At 41.2% G+C, this 18,766-nt stretch overlaps 2 protein-coding genes across 4 annotated transcripts; one reads left to right on the plus strand and one right to left on the minus strand.

Moving 5' to 3' along the window:
- Positions 1-244: 244 nt before the first annotated feature.
- On the minus strand, positions 245-10,382 carry LOC126369188 (uncharacterized). 2 transcript variants are annotated; one of them, XM_050013483.1, is made up of 11 exons: positions 10,271-10,382; positions 8,707-8,941; positions 7,027-7,147; positions 6,236-6,394; positions 4,555-4,647; positions 4,012-4,167; positions 2,826-2,993; positions 2,253-2,456; positions 1,879-2,007; positions 1,048-1,172; positions 245-431 (listed from the first exon to the last, which is right to left on the minus strand). In XM_050013483.1, the coding sequence occupies exons 2-11, from the start codon at positions 8,901-8,903 to the stop codon at positions 284-286; spliced, it is 1,500 nt and encodes a 499-aa protein (XP_049869440.1). In that variant the 5' UTR covers positions 8,904-8,941; positions 10,271-10,382; the 3' UTR covers positions 245-283. The 2 variants fall into 2 exon arrangements, with proteins under 2 accessions (XP_049869440.1, XP_049869438.1); XM_050013481.1 differs by lacking the exon at positions 10,271-10,382 and adding an exon at positions 9,978-10,072.
- LOC126369187 (neprilysin-4-like) lies at positions 10,310-18,723 on the plus strand. Of its 2 annotated transcripts, none has more exons than XM_050013479.1 (13): positions 10,310-10,948; positions 11,150-11,272; positions 11,566-11,699; positions 12,292-12,460; positions 12,540-13,438; positions 13,641-13,791; positions 14,162-14,348; positions 14,801-14,919; positions 15,420-15,812; positions 16,046-16,218; positions 17,092-17,276; positions 17,704-17,847; positions 18,099-18,723. In XM_050013479.1, exons 1-13 carry the CDS (start codon positions 10,515-10,517, stop codon positions 18,273-18,275), a joined length of 3,288 nt encoding a protein of 1,095 aa, XP_049869436.1. In that variant the 5' UTR covers positions 10,310-10,514; the 3' UTR covers positions 18,276-18,723. The 2 variants fall into 2 exon arrangements, with proteins under 2 accessions (XP_049869436.1, XP_049869437.1); XM_050013480.1 differs by having other exon boundaries at positions 11,626-11,699.
- The last annotated feature ends 43 nt before the right edge of the window (positions 18,724-18,766 follow it).

Raw genomic sequence — 18,766 nt, forward strand, 5'->3', positions numbered from 1 at the left:
TTTTTGCATACAAGAAGAAAAATAAGAGTTTTAACCTCTTCCAGCTTGCAACTGTCTATCGACGGCATAGAGCATCGATTAATTCATTGCACTATGCAAGTACTATCTAAATGGCTGTAAGGAGCGGGCGCGGGAAATTTTAGGGAAATCAAAGTCTCTCTTCTGTTATCCACGCTCTTTGATTCTCTCCTCCGGCCACTATGTGATAAAGAAAATCCAACCAATTACATTTTACCGGATTTATTTAGAAAATATCAATCAAAAAATGAAAACCAATAACATTTCAAATAGGAGACTCATACGAAGCCACCTTGAAGACCCTGTAAAGACTTGAGAAGTCACGACTCCACAGACTAAAGCGTTTGTTGGGCTCCATCGGCATGTTGGCCATTGCCTCGTAAGTAAACACGTTCCGACGAAGGAGGCTGTGGCTGCAAAAGAAAGATGTGCGACCTCTTTAAAATCACGAACAATACCGATGTCAAAGTTATTATTGACTCGCCAAAGGCCTCTGCCAGTGGTGGGGCTATCATCATCCAGCATCATAGCATCTGGGTGCCGATACTACTTATAATTTAGTTTGACTAAGTATAGTCCAATGTACAATAAGACATGTTTGTTTAGTACCCACACCTCACCGAGCTTTGGTGAGCCGTATTGCCATATACAATATGTATAATCGTCGAACCAAATGTTAGTTATAGGTAACTCCTTGGTGCAAGTCCGGACCGTTCCTACTATAACATACATACATAACAAATAACTCACGCCCGTAATCCCTAATGGGGTGGGCAGAGCCACATGTAATCAAAGACAACTTGCAACCACTGCTGATACGATGTCGTAAGCTGGATATGATGAACCTTATGGTCTTATGGCTTACTTATTATAAATGCAGACAAATATTGCTTATTCTGTGACAATACCACTGATCAGATAATGTACCATGACAGTATCATATCCAACCAAGCCCCTTCCAAACCTAAATCCACTGGTCTCTGACATGGCTTTGTAATTATATCTAAAGTTAGGTAGTTAAAAACTTACTAGTTACTTTGCGCGGGGTCATGATACAGTGGTCGGGCCAATGGCAACTGAATGCTGTGCTTCATCATAGGGCAGGGGAAGTGGGCTTCGCCAAAATCCATCACGCCCTCTTCAGTCTTCGTCGCCTAAATAACAAAAGTAGGTAATGTAATATTAATTAAGTCAATACATTGTAGTTTTCGCTACGATAGGAAGAACGAATTCGAAGACTTTCAGCGAAGGCTCTCTGGTTTGGCTTCACAACCCTGTGCGACGAAAAGGAAAGTCTCCGAAGCTCCAGAACTTTTTTCACTGTGAGATCGCGTTCAGTACCTGGCCGTACAAATGGAGACCGTTAAGGACTAAGTTTATGACGGTACCTCGCTCAGGGCGTGATCTTGTCGGTGTAGCATTCTCCATGCTTTTAGAGAAAATAGGCCAGTGGTTTCCTTCTTGCCTTTCGCCCCGCAGTACTCTGTCTGACGCGAGTGGGATGGCGCCCAGAGAAGTCTATTCCAGAGCCGAACAAGGACTCCTGTCCTCCGCCTGTGACTAGTAGGTACTGACAGTTACTGCTGCCCCCTGTCAGGTTCCAGGTTACAGTGACCTGCCCCTTCCGTCCTGCATTACCGTACCTAGAGCATTATGTCTGAGAAAATCGATATCGCCCACCCTGGCGAAGTTGGTATCGGATTACCGAAATGTTTTGAGTTCCTGAGTTCTTTGTTTTTAGTATTTTTGCATAATGATTATTGATTATCGGCGTGTGACTCGTGCGTGACGCTGGCTGGGACCGGCGATTCTATCTACATTTACTTCGATAGTTCCAAGAACCTTTACCAGTAGACCCACCTTTGGATGTCGTTCACCCTTGGTATACTTGAGCACGTTGTCACACCAGCGCCAGATGTTCTCGTCGGCTGCTCCACGGATCTCCAGCCTATCATCCAGGTCGGCTAGCTTCTTCAGGGGCTTCGGTTTCTGTTGAACAAATATTCCAAATCGATCTCGCTCGCACTCACGCGTTAGTCGGCACATCATAAGAATGAGATTCTCAAATGGAGTGTCCAGAGTGTGTCATTAGGTAAATAGACAATAATTAAATATGATGGATGATGGGCTCATCATGTCACAAGATTTCGTATTAAAAGTGACTCCAACTTGTTGACTTCGCTGTTCTGATGCCAAAGTGATATTGTATAAATAGGTGCGCAAAGATAGCTCACAAGCTTATGAGAAGGCTTGAGGTTTTCAACAACGAAGTGCCGGAAGGAGACGCCACCAGCCGATCGCTCACTGGCGCGAAGACTGGGCAGCTGCCGACCGCGGCTGGACGGTGACAGGCTGACCCCTGTCGAACCTGCCGTCATCACCATCATGTCTGGAGGCGCTAGCACTTCCAGGCTCGTGTCGTGTTTCAGCATCACGTCCTGTGTGCAATGAGGTGGATCAACCCTGGTGTCAGGGTTATTATTGAACCGCCAAGGATCCTGACGTGACTCATGTAACGACTACGTGCTTACATCAGTAAGTAGTAACCGGGACTAACAGTTTAACGTACCTTCCGAAGCACGGATCATCTTTCAAACAATCAGCCTGCAATGTTCTGACCAAACAAGGGCTAACAAAGTGATTTTTGTGTCCCCACCGGAAGTCGAATCAGGGACCTCCGAATCGTGAGCCCAATGTTCATCCACTGGACCATAAAGGCCGTATGAATAGTAATATATTATACGTCCCACTGCAAGGTCTTCCCCAGTAAATGAAATGAAATAATAATTATAGTGATGTATAAAAACCTGCAACTTCTGCAAATCGCTGTTGAGCTTGGCCCTGGTCATCCAATCAGCGCGCAGTTCTTCAACTAGGAAGGCCCAGTAGCGGTTCACTTTGGCATAATCCTGGAGTTGTTCCCGAGGTAGGAACGACAGGATCTTCTTCCCGACGTTCGAAGGCAATAACTGAACCTGGCGGAGTTATCAACATGATGCAGAAAACGAAGAGCAGAGGGTCTGATAAGGCCACGCAGAAGCAATTCATCTAAAAAGCAATATTGCATAAATAGAAATAGGTAAGTGTGCAATGTCAACAAATATGAACTAGCAATATTGCTTTTCAGGCGAATTACTTCAATGTGGCCTATAACCCAAGGAGTTGAAAAAAATCTTAATAACAGTTACAGTAACAATGAGGGACTGTCCAAGCAGAAGGAACTGCATGTTTGACCTTCCAACCCGCGAAGGGACTTCCAACCTAATATAGGTCACATACCTCCGAAAATACATTTCTCGGATATGTGGATTTCCCCACGATTAGACGTTCACCGCGGGGCCCGTGGTAATTACACATACGTTACATATATTTGGTTCCAGTATTCCTTTGCGGTAAATTAATTGCAGTTCGGAGAACGCGCACCAATCACGGGGTCAAATCTCGGATCGGACTGACCACTGAATTCGACTTTGTGAGTTTGACGCGTCATGTTTGGATCACAGACATTTGACAATCACGTGGTATCCAGGATTTGTGCCCAGTTAATGGCAATAGGCTCGCCCGCTCATCATCATCACCAGCCCATTAACGTCCCCACTGCTGGGGCACGGGCCTTCCCTATGGATGGATAGGGAGATCGGGCATTAAACCACCACGCGAGCCTAGTGCGGATTGGTGGTTATTAACGACTGCTAAAGCAGGCGGGACCAACGGTTTAACGTGCCTTCCGAAGCACGGAGGAGCTCGAGATGAAAACTTTTTTTTGTGGTCACCCATCCTATGACCGGCCTTTGCGAAAGTTGCTTAACTTCAACAATAGCAGACCGAGCGCGTTTACCGCTGCGCTATCGAGCTCCTCAAGCTCGCCCCCTATTACATGGGATTTAAACGGCGAGGAGTGTGTGTACATACTAAACACGTGGCTTTGAAAACAGGCTATCTGTATGCGTTTAGGATTTCTGTCTTTGCCTTAAAAAAACAAAGGACCCATACAAAGTCAACAGTCTCGATGCCCTCAGGCCGGGGGCGGTTGACCTTCCAAATCTTGCATGTTGTGCCATCAGTGAACGTCATCTCCAGCTCTTCAAGCTTCTGGCTGTCCCGGATTGTCTTGATAATCGCGTTCCAAGCTGCTAAGCTGGTTTCCAACTAAAATTGACAATACAATAAATACAAAACACTTTATTGCACATAAACACAATATACTTAAACGACAATTACAAAACAATAGAAGTAGAATCTAGTAGTTCTCTTTTGTTTTGTATTTTGTTTTTTTCTGTTTGTGCAATAAAGTATTTGTTATGTTATGTAATGTTAATCGGCGGCCTTATTGATAAACAGCAATTTCTTCCAGACAACTGTAAAGGTTAGAGAAATTGATATAAGTATACAATCGTTATAGAATATCATGTAGCTCTGTTACATACAATAGATACTTCGAGGGCAACTACAGCCATATCACACCCCGAACACTACATACAAAACACCCCGTTTCACACAGACACTACACATTGATATTATCGTACACGCGCTTACATTTTTATGCGCCTGCACCTGTGACGGCGACTGCGCTGTCACGGAGGTCGAGGAAAACTTGCTTGGTTGTGCCGTTGGCGCATCTTTTTTCACCTGGAAAAAAAAATGTAATCAACATAATACAAGCTTACGACTATATCAGGTTAAGCTCCCCTAACCAAGTCTCTGCCATCCGTCACACAATGCAGCTCGGTTATGCCACCTGGGAACCGGTGCAGAGGGTACTCATTCACTATGTGAGATATGGTTTGATACGGGTGACCACATTCACAGTATGGCGACTCCTTTAAACTCCATTTATGTAACGCCATTTATGTTTAGCTAACGATAAATAAGTATTATTTATTACTACATAACCTCGTAAGAACCGAATTTCCAGACACAATAGCTAAACAATGGGATTTTGATTTAAAAGGTATCTGGTGCTTAGGAGGTTAAGTAACATAATAGTACACAGCTCACACCAGCAATTAAAGTCTAACCTCAAACCCGGTACCGTTGTAGTTTTGACGTTAAGTAGAAACAAAGTTGACGCCAAAATAACAGCCACACACACACAATATTTTCTGTTTATTAACACACTTACAATAGGTAAAAAAATTATGTTGTAGAAGTGTAAAACATTAATTTTTACGTCACAAATTAGGCTTAATAACATAATACAGACATACACAAAGCATTCTGTTAAGTAGTGTTAGATAGAAAAGAATCGATCGACCACTGTGCTATATACTTAGTACGTACTTAGTTATGTATTTTGAGAGATCTAATTCTTAACGCGCATTGAGACTATTGTAAAAGTAATCTTATTGTAATATAATCAATAATTATTGTACTGAACGGGGGGGTTAAAAAACCACATCGAAGCAATTCATCTAAAAAAGCAATATTGCGATTTGACATTTGTTTGTTCTGCTCACTTACTTTTATATGCGCAATTTTTTAACCCCCTAGTCGTTCTGTTTAATATTAGGTACTTTTTGCAGATTAAGTAAAGTTTTCTTAACACATTTGTGATTATTTTAGCATATGTAAGTATCCGAGGTTAATCTAGGCGTGAAAATGTAACAGATTGAAATACTTGAGTGACTAGGGGTTGTAGATAACAGCTGTTATTACTGGTCACGGTGCCTTCAACAAACATCTGTTCACACTAGGTGTCACAAACAGCCCCCTGTGCAAAGCCTGCATGGAGGCGGAGGAGACAGCGGCTCATGTTCTACTGGAGTGTGGAGGAGTCGCCAACTACCGGGCCAGGCACCTCGGCCTGACGGGGTGCCTACCTGAGGTGGTCAGCAACGTCAAAGGACTGTTAGACTTCCTTGGGGAACTAGGCTGGCTGGAGTAACCCAGCCGTTTCAAGTATCACGCAAAATAGGCGCACAGACGTCGAGTTGCGGAAACCGGCCCGCGAATACCAATACCAACACCAATAGGGGTTGCCTTACTTGTATATCGCGCCCAATTGGGCACCCTCAGGCCTGTTGTCTTAAACGTTGTACCGGGTGAGAGCCTTCAGCGCTCCCCATTTGTCCGGGCAAGTAGTTAATCTACAATAAGTCACGTCAAAAAAAAAACCTTGTATGGCGCGCGTTTTGGGCTGCCTTGGAACATTCAACCTCTTTCTTCCATTTCGTGGATAATAATGGTACAATAAGCCAAATGAACTTGGATAACCTACGTTCTTGTCCTGAGGCTCCACGACGATGCACTCAAGTAGATTCCGCAGCTGCACCTCTCTATGTCTCTCGAATATATGCTGCCCTCGGCGAAGCACCTCCCATATCACAGGACCACCCGCCATCGTCAGCAACTCCAGGAAAACCATGGCCTGAGGTTCCTGTTGATGAGTCAGAACAACTAGAAAATAGCCGCGTGTTCGCGAGTTTCTACATATCTAGGTACTTATACTTACTCTAATTTTAAGAGTTTGATCATCCTGCGTCCGCGCACCTGCTGCCCATGTAAGTTCTGGGCCTTCTGAGGGGTTAAAGAGACCTCATTGAAGCAATTTATCTAAAAAGCAATATTTCTATGATATGATATTTGTTGACATTGCGCACTTATTTTTATATATATATGCGCAAATATCAAAGAATTGCTTCGATGTGGCGTTTTAAGCCCTACTGATGTGCTAATACTTCTTGAAATTATACCTCAGTAGATAGATATGCATCGCTTTACAAAACAGACTATACTAATATACACAATGCCTATAAAACGAATTATTTGAAAGTCATTTTTTTACTGAAATTATATTGAATGGTAGACAGATCCGTCCACTTATAAGCTTCTCATACGATAAACAACATAAAAAACCTGTTACGTCCCACTGCTGGGCACAGGACAACCCGCAGTGGAGCAACGAGGTGGAGTATTCTCCATACCCCCTCTAGTGGATTGAGGGGAGGCCTGTGCCCAGCAGTGGGATGTATACAGGGTGATTAGGTATGTTATATAAACGATACTAACAGGTTCTAAAGAATGGAACCACTTGCGATCATTGGTCATCACCTGACCGAGGGTCTTTACTGGCTGGGCGGTCCGGTTATGGTCTATTGGCACCTGGTCATATTGACTCAACACGTGTTTCCTGGAAAAGATTCACACATCTTTGTATCATCATATTTTTTATTGTTATTTTGTTTTCGTAAAGTAAATGGATTTTCATAGTCTCTGCTTACCACAGTGGAAAATAGGCGTGAGTTTATGTATGTACCCTCTCCGGTTGATTGAGAGGAGGTCTGTGCCCAGCAGTGGGACGTATATAGGACGTGTATATATATATATAAAGGGTGTTAGTGACATCGTAACGAAAACTTTGAGGGATGATTCAGGCCATGATTCTGAGTTGATATCAAGTGGAATTTTCCGTCGCAAAAGTATGGAACGGAAAATAATTTAAATAAGCTCTAAAATTTTCATGACTTCTCCGACAGGAAATTCCACTTGATATCGACTCAGAATCATGGTCTGAATCATCCTCTTCAGTATTCGTTACAGTGTCACTAACACCCATACCTACTTGTATGGCTACTGTATGTACTAGTATGGGGTGTAAGTGACATCGTAACGAATACTGAGAGGGATGATTCAGCTGATTATTCTGAGTTAATATCAAGTGGAATTTTCCATCGCAAAAGTATAGAATTGAAAATAATTAAAAAAAACTAAAAAAATAACATGAATTTTGCGACGGAAAATTCCACTTGATATTAACTCAGAATCATGGTCTGAATCATCCCTCTGAGTATTCGTTACGATGTCACTAACACCCTGTATATTATATATATGCTGCTTATATATTATATGTTGTCATCATAGGTTTACAAAAGATCACGGAGTGTGTAAAGACTCGAGGCATAGAGGCAGGCAATCAGCCCGCGACACCAAAACACTTCAGGACCCCGATACCGACCCCGCTGGCGTGGTCAACGACTTCCTTCAATCAGCGCTTATCGCCAACTACCCACTAGGATAGATTAATTCTTTCAAATATTTTTCTTCTCAGACGACGCCCTGAGCCGAGGTTCGCGCCCAACTAGGCACCCTCAGGCCTTTTGTCTTAAACGTTGTACCGGATGAGAGCCTTCAGCGCTCCCCATTTGTCCGGTCAAGTAGTTAATGCCACCTGCGGCAAATCGACAATAAGTCAAAAAAGGAGTGTGTAAAGTCATCGCCAAACACAAACGTATAATAATGCGATTCTCATAAAACGTGGATTTTGCTGCAATGCACCGCCCGGCGAGGCGGTGACGTGTGTTAGGTATCAATACGTAGTCATTATCTCCCTAGAATTATCCCGTTTTTCACAGGGTCCGTTTACCTAACCTGAAGATTTGACAGGTCCGGTTTTTTTACAGAAGCGACTGCCTGTCTGACCTTCCAATCCGCGAAGCGAAAACAAGCCCAATACACGTTAGGTCACATACCTCCGAAATTTTATGTTAGTAGAACTTATGTGGTAGGACAGACCAGGATTCAATATTCCTAATACTTGATTGCACACACACTAGAAATATAAAATCGCGCCTATTTACCACCGAGGTCAGCTTTTATTTGTTATCATTTGTCATGGGGTTCCATAAAATACAAAGTTTCCGGTGAGGGTTCCGTTACCTTAATAAATTAGGAAATTATAAAACCACTAACTCGCAAACGGAAAGCACAGCATCCTTCGGGCGACAGTTCCATATAGACTTGAGTATCAGAGACAACGCCCAGGCGCTCCTCATGTCTTCCATGAGAGCCAGGATATACCGACGTTTGTTGGCACCAGATATGCGACCGAACCAGTACTTGGTCGCGAACAGGTGTCGACTGATCTTCAAGATCTCTTCCGCGTACATGTTTGCGCCGCCATTACCTCGTTTTGCTCTTCTTGGTTCTATAAAATGTATAAAAAGAATATATAATATAATACATACATAAATGCAGGATGTTAGTGACATCGTAACGAATATTGAGGGGGATGATTCAGACTATGATTCTGAGTTAATAACAAGTGGAGTTTCTTGTCGGAAATTTCAAGATAATTTTAGATCCATACTTTTGCAACGGTAAATCCTACTTGACAGTGTTTGAAAGCGTTTTTTAGTCATATATCCCTCTGCTGCTCTTGCTTCTATGCTGTTCTGGGAGCAAATAAAAAACATAGAACACGTTCAGCTGCTTGTCTTCCCGGGCATGTCGTAAAAACCGACAGAGGGATTGCGTCCTCTAACATGATGGACTAATGTTATGGGCGATAGGCTGATCCCTTATCACCATAAGGTTCATCATATCCATCTTAGGACTTCGTATCAACAGTGGCTGCAAGTTGTCTTTGATTACTTGTGGCTCTGCCCACCCCATTTGGGATTACGGGCGTGAGTTTATGTTCGTATCAACAGTGGCTGCAAGTTGTCTTTGATTACTTGTGGCTCTGCCCACCCCATTTGGGATTACGGGCGTGAGTTTATGTATGTATGTATGTGTATATCCCTCTGCTGACCACAACCTCCCCTCTGGAATATTTCCACCACACGGCCCCACTACGAGTGAGTAAACTGATCCATGTAAATTGATTGATTGATCGCAGTGGAGTAGCGTGGTGGAGTAGGTCTGGTCCATGTCAAATACGATTGATTGAGAGGAGGTCCGTGACCAGCAGAGGGACGTATATTACGCTAGTTATGTAATGTAAATTGATCCAAACTATCACATTATCGAATTTATCTATCTTAATAGTTGTCTTCTATCAACTTGTGACCCTGCTCTACCGGGTAAGGATTACGTAACTATGTAAATTTGTAAAAAAACTAGTTCTATTCTTAAGTACTTACTTATCGACCCCCACAATGATAATATTCACCCTCACAATTTAATTAGGGTAGGCAAACAAGTTGCAGACACATCACATGCACAAAAAATCACATACTTACCACATATCATATCCGATAAAATTAAATCGTTAAGCAAATGGACTTGTTTCGTCAATTCAGCAAATGATTTGATAGTCATAGCGAGTTTTAATAATATCGCAAGAGTTTCAAAGATGAACAATAATTACAATGTGTAAAATGTAAAATAGATAATAATTTGTAATATATTATTTCACTGTTTAAGTACTTAAAATGTCAATGTCATTTTTGATTGAAAGAGATTCTAACATGGCATACAATGAGTAATTAAGATCAGGATCTAAGAACAATGCCTGTTCTACAAGATAATTTACCACCATCGCTATATTTCTCAGTTGTCCTGTCTGCTCAGCATTAGTAAACACGCGAGACGCGCGCTGCAGTCCTTATTAGCGTCTAACTATTCACGTTTTGCGTGGATCCAACTGCAGGGTCAAGCTTACAATAGCACGTGAATAGCACTACGTCGTAAGAAAATAGCAAATAGCCCGTATAGGTGGCCCGTTCCAGTTACAAACGGCCGTCTGACGCTGTCAGTCGCGCCAGTCGGCAGCTGCCATGACGCGAGTGGACACACGAAATCCACAACAAAACCTTGCGATCAGAATCAATTCAAAATCAACTCCAAACTCCTGCCGATACCCGTGGGTAGTAGCGCTAGCTACCTTCGTAGTCGTCATATATTTTGCAGTTCAGAAACCGGGAGAGTCTACAGATGATTCCACCGAGTTTGATGTCAGGAATGTGCCGAGAATGTACTCGAAATTGGAAGCGGTTGATCCGGAAGAAAGGGACGTATTCCAGGGTTTCCGGACCTCGTTTCTGCCACCAGAAGAGATTGTGCTGGCCCGCAAGAAGGCAAAGGGCAGGAAGGAGTTTTACGAAGGGAACATGACGAGTGACATTTTTATATGGGGCAGCTCGGGACACCAAGCTACGCCCACTAGAGTGAAGCGCATGAGCCACTTCTCTTTCAGTTCACAAAACTCGAAGTAAGTTCCTAATTTTGTTTCTAGGGGGTGGTAGGTAAGCGACTACAAATACAAAAGCTAAGAGCAAATCGAACAAATTTCAACCTATAGACTACTTCCAGAAAAACATTTAAATTAGAATGTCGATTTCTGTTCATCTCACATTCGTTCCGTTTTTCTTGTAGATTATAAAACTAAACTCTAAAATACTGTGATTTGCAGTGAAGATGAAGAAGATGATGAAAAACTTAAAGACAGCGAAGATGAATATTCTAGGGAAGATAGTGAAGATTCCTCGAAATCAGAAGATTACAAGTCATATGATGATGAGGACGACTTACAACAGTTAGTATATAGCTACACATCGTAATAGCCTACGAATACAGGGAGGTTACAGTTCTTACAGGGAGTTGTAAGAAGCCTGCTAATGGCATCCTATTGCTGACCACATACCTCTCCTGAGGTATATACATCACAATACGTGAGCAGGTGATATGGAGCATAATCCATGAAGCTACTCTACGGCTTCGTAGTTAAGTTACAAATTGTTGAAAATTCGGGATCTCTTTTAAGTTTTTAATAGATATGATTGACTCCATCGTATTAAATTGTTCTCAAAATATTTTTATTTTCATGAGAGCGATACGCCCCGACCACGTGGATCGGGGTCCGCTGGATGATATTGTGGAACAAATCAGAGGGCAGCCAGAATTGGAGGAGGGAGAGATGGGCTCGTCGCCTTACGTTTACAAACCTGGTAGATCGTACTCAGGTACGTGATTGTCATGAATACTTATTAGCTGATTTAGAACCTAATGAAAAGATTAATTTGTTTATTCTTGTCAATAATGATACTCGACATCTATTATTTGGACACAATGTTTTGCAATGCTTAAGTCATGCCTTAATCTAAAACCCAAATTTTCTTTCTTCTACGAAGGAACCATTTTTTTTTATTCCTGGGACCTGGTACTTTGTGTAATTTATCTCATGAAATCCGAATAATTGACATTGTTGACGCATATCAATACTGATATTGCTTCTATACGACCATAGTTTATACGTCATCGGGTGTATTATCCAATTGACCAGTGACCCAAAACGAGTGAAGGTCAGGAACGTGAGAATGAAAGAGTTATTTACAATCTACATACACTTTAAGTGTGTCTCATAACGATGAAAGCATTATAGATGTATTTTTACTTAAGTACAGTTATGTGTATTTGAAACTAAGTTCATCATTTTCATCAAATACCTGCTTGCTAAAGGAGCTAGGCATAAACAATTTTTTGTTAATCCGAGTTCGTGGAATAAAATGCGTGGAATTTCAAGTATATGAAATATATTAGTTGTTCTCTTTTCAGGTATTCACGCGTTCTGGAAAGGCCAAGGTGACAGAGAAACGATAAGAACTACACAAGCAACTATAATGAAGAAGTATATGGATGCCCAAGCTGACCCTTGCCACGATTTCTATCAATACGCCTGTGGTAATTGGGCATCCCTGAATCCCATCCCCGCTGATAAAGCAGGGTATGTTGTTGATAAATTTTACAACACATGTATAGGTTCTGTTAAAATAACCCTAAAATTATCACTCATTGTTTCACAGATACGACACTTTTGAAATGTTGAGAGAAAATTTGGACACAGTCTTAAAAGAATTGTTGGAGTTCAAATGTTATGAAAGTGTCCCGTGCGCATATCCTGGAAAACATTTAGACCTAGCTGATAACTTTTTGAAAAACTATAAGCCTCCATGCTACTCAGACGAAACAACACCCCAATCAACTACAGAATTTAATATTGATGAACTTCTAAAAAATGCTACTTCAGAAGAATATCTTCCGAACCTAAATTACAGTAAGTGGGACAAATCAGAAATCATAGACCGTATTCGAAGATACTTGGACAGAAAATCGAGGAGAATCAAAAATCCTATAGCGGGAATTAAATCTAGAGTTCAAGAACATTTTCTTAAAACTTACAAGTATCAAAAAACAAGAGTTAAAAGATTTAAAGATATGATAGTAGACGAATTTCAAAAAACGCAGATGCATTTTAAGAGACATTTTACAATGCATTCTAAGCAAGCTAAAATAGGCAGGAAACCACTAATGTACGTAGATTCGGAAATCAAGAAGAGAAAAGAAAGGCAATTAGATGACACAGAGATGGCAGTGACAGAATGCGCTGAAAAGCCCAAAACAATTAATATTACTTACAGTCTTGATGACCAAGACGCGCAGCTTAAAGCTAGGTATCTTTTCAAGTCCTGCATGAATTATGAAATATTGAAGAAACGAGGTCATCAGCCGTTGTTGGACTTGTTGGATCTTCTAGGTGGATGGCCGATTTTAGACCCTCAGTGGAACGGCAGCAACTTTGATTGGCTTGAACTGATGGCGAAGCTGAGACTTTACAACAACGACATCCTCATATCAGAATGGGTCGGACCTGATATTAAAAATTCGGACGAATTCGTTATTCAGTTCGATCAGACCAGCTTAGGTAACTATTCTCCTTTTTCTTTAGTTTAGTTTTTAATGAGCTGAGAAGCCAATAGGTAATGGAGTAAATTATGCTTGTATAAGACTAGAAAGAGAATCGTGAACGAGATCTGCAGTCAACAGAGGTCGATGATAGGATACATAGCTCAATTAAAAATTTAACTAAAAGCATATATAATTACACACTAATGTATTTTTTTCAGGTCTGCCAACAAGAGACTATTTTCTACAAGAAGCAAACAAAGAATATTTAGAAGCCTACAAGAATTACCTCATTAAAATAGCTATGCTGCTTGGAGGAAAATCTGATCACGTCAGAGAGAGTGCTAATGAATTGATAGAGTTTGAGATAAAGTAAGATATTCAACATTGAATACTTGCAGGAAATGTGAAGATTTTATCCGGTCAAACAAAAGGATATTTTTAATTATGGCTTAAAAGATCACTTCTACAAACATTAGGTAAAGACAAACTGTCAGGTAAACGTGAGGAAGCGTATGTTCAGAAGCGGCACATCATGAATGGACTAGTGGCTCCTGTTAACATATATTTTTTCACTTCTTGATGACCTATGACCAACCTTATCAACCTTGGTATCAGTGTTACTGTAAAGCCGCCAAAAGGCCCTGACATGGCTCATACTCGTATAATGACTACATACTTCAGCAAATAGGAGCCGAGACTGACTACTTAATGTGCCCTATCTTGTAAATCAATATTTCAGGCTAGCAAAGATCACGTCTGCCCCAGAAGACAGGCGGAACGTATCAGAGCTATATCGTCGGATGCCGCTCTGTAAGCTGGAAGAACTGGTGCCAGAGGTTAAGTGGCGGCGGTACCTGTGTGTGGTGATGAACAGGACCGTCGACTCTAAGGAAACCGTCGTGTTGTTTGCTCTCAGCTATGTCAGGGTATCATTATACTTATTTTTGTATAGTTCTTTAAATATTGATAATTCATTTGACAGCAGGACTGAAAGACTAGGATAAGCCAAGTCGCAAACTATTCCAAAGTGATTTGAAGTGAAGTATTGTGGAAATTTGTAATCGTTTGCAACTCGTCTAAGAACATCTCCAATTTGGACAATGTACGTCCTTCTAAGTCTTCCTCTGGCAGCCCTACCACCAACATTCGCTTTATATACTGCTTTCGCAATCCTATTATCCTTCAACCGCTCTACATGTCAAACCAACTTAACATCGTCTCACTATATCGTCTTTTACACCACATGTCTCTCTCATCACTCTATGACTCAATTTAACACCGCAGATGCTACGCAATTTCTTTTATTATATGTTGTGTAAAGTAGGTATGCAATATTGAATTCCCAAAAGACCTAAAATGTGCTTTTCCTTTGCCGCAGCATTTGGTACAATTGATTAATGACACCGAGCCGAGCATTTTGTCAAATTATCTGCTCTGGCGCTTCGTGAGGCATCGGGTCAACAATTTAGATGACCGCTTTCAATCTGCTAAGCAGCAGTAAGTACCACTTTATCTTTCTTCTTATTTGTGTGGGGTATAAGGTCGATGACCGACTTAGCCAACCCTAGCGTTAGGTTTCATGATTAAAAAGCGAGATTTTCTTAGTATCTATTAACAGCTAAGTGATTATTACTTGGTGTGTTACTGATATCATTAGTATCATTAAAAAAATAAATTTCTATAAGTAGGTAAAATTATTCGTGTCTATTTTAGTGTACTAAACTCAATTTAAGTTTAGTTTGACATTTCTATATATAGAACTACTATAAGTAGAGGTCAATGATCTATAATTACCTCTATATTACAATCTTCGCTAATTACATAGCAACATAAGCTCACGATTATATCAACAATGAGGTACTCATATCCATCGTAAGATGATCTAAGTCCACACCTCACCGAGCTTTCTATTAGACCAACATGATAGGACTCCGCTAATAAACTGAAATATTATAAACTGATGTTTATGCCTAACGCCAATAATGTGGCCTTTTCAGGTTCTATTTCATCCTATTCGGGCGTGAACAAGCACCGCCCAGATGGAAGAACTGCATTTCTCAAGTCAACTCCAACATGGGCATGTCTTTAGGGTCTATGTTTGTCAAGAAATACTTCGATGAAACCAGTAAAAACGACACATTGACAATGACAAGGGAAATCCAGCAGTCCTTCAGAGAACTCCTACACATGACTGATTGGATTGACGACAACACGAAGAAATTAGCAGCGCATAAAGTGGACGCTATGATGCTCAGAATAGGTTACCCTGACTTCATACTTAACAAGAAGGAACTGGATGATAGGTATAAAGAAGTGAAAATACACCCAGACAAATATTTTGAGAATATTTTGAATATTCTGCAGCATTTGACGAAGATGGAACAGTCACGGTTGGTACCTTTGTAATTGACGTACTAGACTGAATTAGTTTACTCAGGTAAAATAAATGGGATTCTTTCCTATACAATTTATATCCTTATCGACAACAACCTTTGGCAGCCCCACCACCATTGCCACGAAAGACCCAAAACAATTATGTCAATAAATTGTAATATCGATGTTACGAATCAAGGATCTCTATCGATTTACCTGTCTTTGTCTATCTAATAACGTGATCTTGCAGTCTAGGCCAGCCAGTGAACAAAACTCTCTGGAACACGGCTCCAGCGGTGGTGAATGCGTACTACAGCCGCAACAAGAACCAGATCATGTTCCCAGCTGGGATCTTGCAACCGCCCTTCTACCACCGTCACTTCCCACGCAGCCTCAACTACGGAGGCATTGGCGTTGTTATTGGTAAACACGAATTGTTATAATGCTTCCGTGCTTCGGAAGGCACGTTAAGCCGTTGGTCCCGGTTGTATTAGCAGTCGTTAATAACCACCAATCCGCACTGGGCCCGCGTGGTGGTTTAAGGCCCGATCTCCATATCCATCCATAGGGAAGGCCCGTGCCCCAGCAGTGGGGACATTAATGGGCTGGTGATGATGTTATAAGCAACGGGATATCTATTAATATTAAAGCTAGTTCAGCTTAATTTCTTTTGCAGGTTAATTTTAAAGTGCCTCGATACCATAGAAAAAGGAATAATACTACGTATAAAAGGACAACTCTCCGCTCCCCACCCGTTAAGCTCCCTCGGTCTTACTTTAGTCTTCATTCTTATGGGCGCCAGATTTCACACACACAGATGCACGATATTGTCAACGTGTAGTGTCTGTGTAAAACGCGGATTTTATATGAAGTGTCTGGAGTGCGTCGATATGTAATACGATGGCGCAAATATTTTTTTAAACGCTAAAGTAATTTCGCATTAGAAAACCTTTTGCCGATCGTATCGAAAGGTACATTTTTGATGATGTCATTATTTTCAGCGAATACTTTATAAAACATTCAATTAAATGCGCTACTGAAATACTACAGTGGCAATGTGAAAAATCCCTTAAATTCCCATTATTTCCAGTAGTCCGTTTACCTCACCACCCCTCGATCATAGTTCAGACTTGAATCGTGTGATGTCAGACGTCACACACACGGATGCGCGTGTACGATAACGTCAATGTGTAGTGTCTGTGTAAAACGAGGTTTGTTTGTATGAAGTGTCCAGGCTGTGCCTTTAGGCCACACAGAAGTTATGAACCGCGGCATACGGTCCTTATTTGCTTCCAGGGCACGAAATAACTCATGGTTTCGACGACAAGGGCCGTCTGTTCGACTGCGATGGTAACCTGCACCGCTGGTGGTCAGACTCCGCCATCGAAGCTTTCCATCGGCGAGCGCAGTGCCTGATCGACCAGTACGGACAGTACATCGTGCCTGAGGTCAATATGAAGCTTGATGGGGTTAATACTCAGGTAAGAGAAGACATAGGAAATCACCCCATTCCGTGCTTCGGAAGGCCCCTTCCACCCCGGTTACTCTACAAAAAATTCGTAGTCGTTACATAACTCATGTCGGGGGCCGCTGGCAGTTCAATACACACACGATGGATATAGATGACAAGGAATTTAGCCCCAAAAAGGTTATTAAAAGTTTTAAGTAGGGAAATCGTGGGTTTTTAATTTCTACGGGTTATACGTTAGCTACTGTAAAAATATAAACGTCTGGCATGGCAGACGCGATTTTGTATATTGCGGAGTGTATGATTGGAATTATTTTAGATTAAAATTAATATTTTTTATTTTTAAATTACAATTATATTTTTTAATTTACTTACAATTGTAATTTTATTATAAAACAGGACTCTGTGATGCGATACGTAACGGATTAAATGTTTTCCAGGGTGAAAACATAGCCGATAATGGCGGAGTGAAGCAAGCTTTCCGGGCGTATCTCCACTGGCTGCAGGAGCACGGGGACGACGGGGAAACACTGCCCGGCCTCAACCACACTCACACACAGCTCTTCTTTCTCAACTTTGCTCAGGTAATATACTTATGCCAAAAGTGGGTAGGAACAGATTGGCGTTGCAACAGGGGCACAGCAATAGTAAGAAGGAAATCAATTGGGTTAAAAACGCCAGATCAAAAGAATCATTTAAAAAGCAATTTTGCAATTTGACATTTTCGCATATAAAAATGACCCCGCAATGTCAAATAGCAATATTGCTTTCCTAGATGAATTGCTTCAATTTGGCCTTTTTAACCTTCCCTGATCACTCACCTTGACATCGACAGGTGTGGTGCGGTGCGATGCGTCCAGAAGCGATGAGAAACAAACTGAAGACTGCCGTGCATTCGCCAGGTCGGTTCCGAGTCATTGGGACCTTGTCAAACTCACACGACTTTGCTAGAGAGTTCCGCTGTCCACCTGGCTCGCCGATGAACCCCAAACAAAAGTGCACAGTATGGTAATTGGCACTTGTAAAGCGATATAGTTCTAATGCTTCAACTTTTCGGAACAACTTATTACTGGGTCAGACTAAAATTGATCCTAAGAATAGGTTCAGAACCTGAAAAAATAACGCGTTTTCTGCGTATGGTTTGCCACCGAATGTTGTACAAGCTATTTTGACTTTGGCTATCTAAAGCTAAGCTATTTATAAAAATAAATTAAATACATTGTTTAGAACAATTTCATTTGTAAAATCACAATCATAGAATTCTCTTGAGCGTTCCTAAGCCAAAGTTACTTGTGATATTTTCTTTATTTATGTTTTTAGCGTTTAAGTTTCTAATTTAATTTATTAATAGCCATATTTTAGATATTTTAGTCGTATTGTAGACATATTTTAGAAAAAGTGTACCTCATTGTTATAAGACTTTTGCTATTGTCGATGAAATAAAATAGCAGTTGTATAGATTTTGTGGTTTTTATATTAACAAAATGCAACTAAAGATTTAGG

This window comes from Pectinophora gossypiella, chromosome 8 (genome assembly GCF_024362695.1).
Source record: "Pectinophora gossypiella chromosome 8, ilPecGoss1.1, whole genome shotgun sequence".
Taxonomy (NCBI): Eukaryota; Metazoa; Arthropoda; class Insecta; order Lepidoptera; family Gelechiidae; genus Pectinophora; species Pectinophora gossypiella.